The sequence below is a fragment of the Pteropus medius genome, unplaced genomic scaffold (genome assembly GCF_902729225.1).
Source record: "Pteropus medius unplaced genomic scaffold, Ma_sr-lr_union100, whole genome shotgun sequence".
Taxonomy (NCBI): Eukaryota; Metazoa; Chordata; class Mammalia; order Chiroptera; family Pteropodidae; genus Pteropus; species Pteropus medius.
Genome location: NW_024355526.1, coordinates 1,329,578 through 1,333,270, shown reverse-complemented (window position 1 = coordinate 1,333,270; position 3,693 = coordinate 1,329,578). Strand labels below are relative to the sequence as shown.

General features: G+C 60.4%; 1 protein-coding gene across 1 annotated transcript; it reads left to right on the top strand.

Moving 5' to 3' along the window:
• Positions 1 to 260: 260 nt before the first annotated feature.
• Positions 261 to 2,148, top strand: NRARP (NOTCH regulated ankyrin repeat protein). The gene has a single exon (XM_039858830.1). The coding sequence runs from the start codon at positions 629 to 631 to the stop codon at positions 971 to 973; it is 345 nt and encodes a 114-aa protein (XP_039714764.1). The 5' UTR covers positions 261 to 628; the 3' UTR covers positions 974 to 2,148.
• Positions 2,149 to 3,693: the final 1,545 nt, after the last annotated feature.

The following is a 3,693-nucleotide window of genomic DNA, read 5'->3' as shown; positions in this document are numbered from 1 at the left end:
AGACACGGAGGGCGGGGTGGGGACGGAGGGCCGGGGGAGGGCGGCGGCGGAGCGAGGACCCCCGCCATCCGGCTCCCGGTTGCGCGCGGGCAGTGACCAGCGCCCCCTGCCGCGAACGCACAGCCGCCTGGACACGCCCCCGGACAGCCACGCCCCTCACCGCCCCCGCCACGCCCCCACGCAGCACCGCCCAATCGGCGAGCTGCCGGCACGCGCGTCACGGGCGCTCCATTGTTATGCAAATATAAAGGAGGTAAAAGGCGCCCCGGCGCGGAGGGCGGGCGAGAGCAGCGGCGCGTGGGGAGTCGCGTGGGGGCCGCGTGGGAGCCACAGCCGAAGCGAGAAGGGACCCGAGAGCGCGGCGCCGCCGCCCCGGCTCCGCCGGCCCCCACGAGCGCAGCTCCAGCCCCCGTCGCCCGTCCGCTCGGGCGCGGCTGGATGCGGCGGGGGCCCCGCAGCGGCGGCCCCCGGCCCCCAGCGCCCGGAGCGCCCAGGGGTGGCGTGCGGGGCCCGGGGGCGCCGCGCCCTCCATGCTCCCAGGCGCGCCCCGAGACAGCCGGGGGCCCGTGCCGCAGCCGCCGCCCGCGCTGAGCCCCGGCCCGGCCCGCGGCCCGCGCCCGGCGGCAGCATGAGCCAGGCCGAGCTGTCCACCTGCTCTGCGCCGCAGACGCAGCGCATCTTCCAGGAGGCCGTGCGCAAGGGCAACACGCAGGAGCTGCAGTCGCTGCTGCAGAACATGACCAACTGCGAGTTCAACGTGAACTCGTTCGGGCCCGAGGGCCAGACAGCGCTGCACCAGTCGGTCATCGACGGCAACCTGGAGCTCGTGAAGCTGCTGGTCAAGTTCGGCGCCGACATCCGCCTGGCCAACCGCGACGGCTGGAGCGCGCTGCACATCGCCGCGTTCGGCGGCCACCAAGACATCGTGCTCTATCTCATCACCAAGGCCAAGTACGCGGGCAGCGGCCGGTGATGCCCACCTGGACCCGGACCCGGACCCGGACCCAGACCCCGACTCGGACGCGGGCCCCGCGTGCGGCGCCTCTGCTGTACCTTCCCGCCAACTACCTCGGTGTGCGCCCGGCCTTCGGCGCCGTGGCCACGACGAGTCCGGCGCACGCGTCTGTGCCCACGGGGCCCGCGCGGCGCCCGCTGCCCGGGCCGGCGCCCTCCCGCGGCCGCCCGGGGCCCGGCCTGAGCGCTTCCCACGGCCCCCGCCCGCCGCCTCGCGGTGGGGGCGGGGCGCGGGCTCCAGCCCCTTTGAAATTTGAGTCTCGCTACCAGCAAGTTCGGAATCTCGAGACACCGGATCCTCTGCTCAAAATGTTTTCTCCGGAGGTGGAAGGAGGGTGGCGGGGACGCCGGGCTCGGGGCCGACGCGCCGCGGAGGAGACGCTCTGCTGTTGCTGGGATTCTAAACTATTTATCGTGTGTCTATATTTGTGGGTGAAGTTTGTGCGCCTTTTTTTTTTTTTTTTTTTTTGGTTTTGTTTGGGAAATATTGTGCGTGGTCGATGTGATTATGGGGGGGAGATGCATTTTTTTTTCCTAGTCTTAAAACTAAAAACTTGAGTCTGTCATTTCTTGGTTGCACTGAAAACACCGCCCAGCCTGATGGCTTCCCCGCGCTCTTTCCTCTGCTCCTGATTCTCTTCCTCTCCTTTCTCTCTCCCGTCCTGTCTTCCTCTTGCTCCCCTCCCCCCCCTCCGCCCTCCCCTCCCTTTTCCCTCTCTCACACTCGCTCACGCACACACACAATTCCGTGTGAGCTTCGGAAGCCGCAGGCCTCCTCCCCCTTCGGTGACAGGCCACCATCCCTAAACCTGCTGGTTTGGCGGTTTCCGCGGGAGCCTGGGTGCTCGGGTGTGGCGGTAATTGAGGGGGGTGGGAGGGACCATACCTTTTCTAGTGAGTTCTATTATAGTTAACAGTCGGTTGCACACTTTTTTAAAAAAGTAAATGGATTTGCCACAATTAAATGTCATAACATTTATGACAGAATATAAAATATTAACATATTTTAAGCCAAGTTTTAGGTGTATTTTTTGGATCTTGATTATAAACCCAATTTTAAAGGGCGTTGTATCCAGCGTTGTGTAGGCAACAGTGTACCCATATTTATATTTTTATAAAATACCTATAAGACTGTGAATCTCTCGTGCTCGTTGCTGAGTGAGTTGAAGGACCGTTTGCCCCTCTTCAGCCTCCCAGAGTTTCAAGAACCCGATTCGAATCCCCAAATTCTGCCATGGGGGAGGGGCCGCCAGGAGCCGGCTGGGGGACCTGGGCTGGAGGCGGTGCTTCCGTGTCACTTCTGTCCGGAATAGCGCCCTTCCCGGTCTCCGCCGTTCCAATTCCCTATGCAGCCCCACACCCCTTGTTGTTTTGATCCTGAGAAATAAAAGGAGGCTGAATTATTCAAATTTAAATGAGGCTTCCTGGGTAGAAGTGCTGCTGACCCTTCGTGCAAAAATGGGGAGCACTTGAGGACACAGGTGGGTGGAGGCCCTTTGTGCGTGGCCGGTCAGATACGACTGTCATCTGTGGCTTGATATAAAACCCTGTATGAGAAGAATATATCGATAATGTCAGTGAAACAAGCAGACATTGAAACTAAGCACAGATTACTCCAAAAGGAGTTCTTCTGTATATTTTTTCTAGATGCAAATACCTTTTTAATTATGTTAATTAATGTTAAGACTTTCTAGGCTCATGGAAGCTGTGTATGGGTCCCAGTATGGTCACTTCTAACTGGATGAAGTCTGCAGCACATTCCTGAGTGTACGATATACTTGTAGCGCAGCGTGAAAAATTTATAAATAAATTTTTCATCGATCTTTTTACATTAAAAAAAAAAAAGATTTGGTGGTTCTTCTTGGGCTTGGCATCCAGGACGAGGGTCAGGCTGCAACATGCTGTCTGTGGGTGACGTCTGCACAATGCTTGGCTTGTTGTCACCTAAAGACGGAGCCTGGTAAACGCTCCGGGCTGCGCTCCATTGCCAACCCGAGCCGGCCACGTACAGGACTTGTGAGGTGTCAGGGCCAAGAGTGACACCCAAGAGTAGCCCATTTCTCCTGCTCCCTGGCAAAGAAGCTGAGGCCTCATGGGAAGGTCAGCCGGAGCTCCACCAACCCCGACCCCCTGCCAGCCCGAAACCAGGTCCTCGGGCCAGCTCGCTGTGGGATTATGCCGACCACCTGCTGCACGGAGGGCTTCTCTTAAATTGGGAACATCATAGATGCTCACTCCTGACAAGTGAAAGGCCCCTTTCTCCCCTGTGGCCCCTGGCGGCGTCTAGGAGCTCAGCAGGCCAGCGGGCCCTGGAGCTGGCCACCCCCGGAAGACCACAAACCCTGAGCTGTACTGGGGTGAAGGTTGCATCCGGGTCTGTTGGTGTGGAGTGGGTGTCTCCCGAGAGAGAAGCAGAGACCTGGGCCCACTCCCAAGATGCCTAAGGGGCCGTGTAGGGGGAGGGGCGGTGGGAGGGCACCCCTGCGGCAAAAGGAGACAGGGCAGGGGGCTCCGACCTCTGTGGCCCCTCTGCGAGTAGCCTACGGGTAAGGAAGGGTGGCGGTCACACCGCCCTCCCTGGGCTGGGAGCCCTCTGCCCCTTCTGTGTTCCCACTTTGTGTCTCCTGCTCTGCTCTGCCCTCGAGCTTTTCTGAGCCCGCTTTCTCTTGGTTTTGCAGG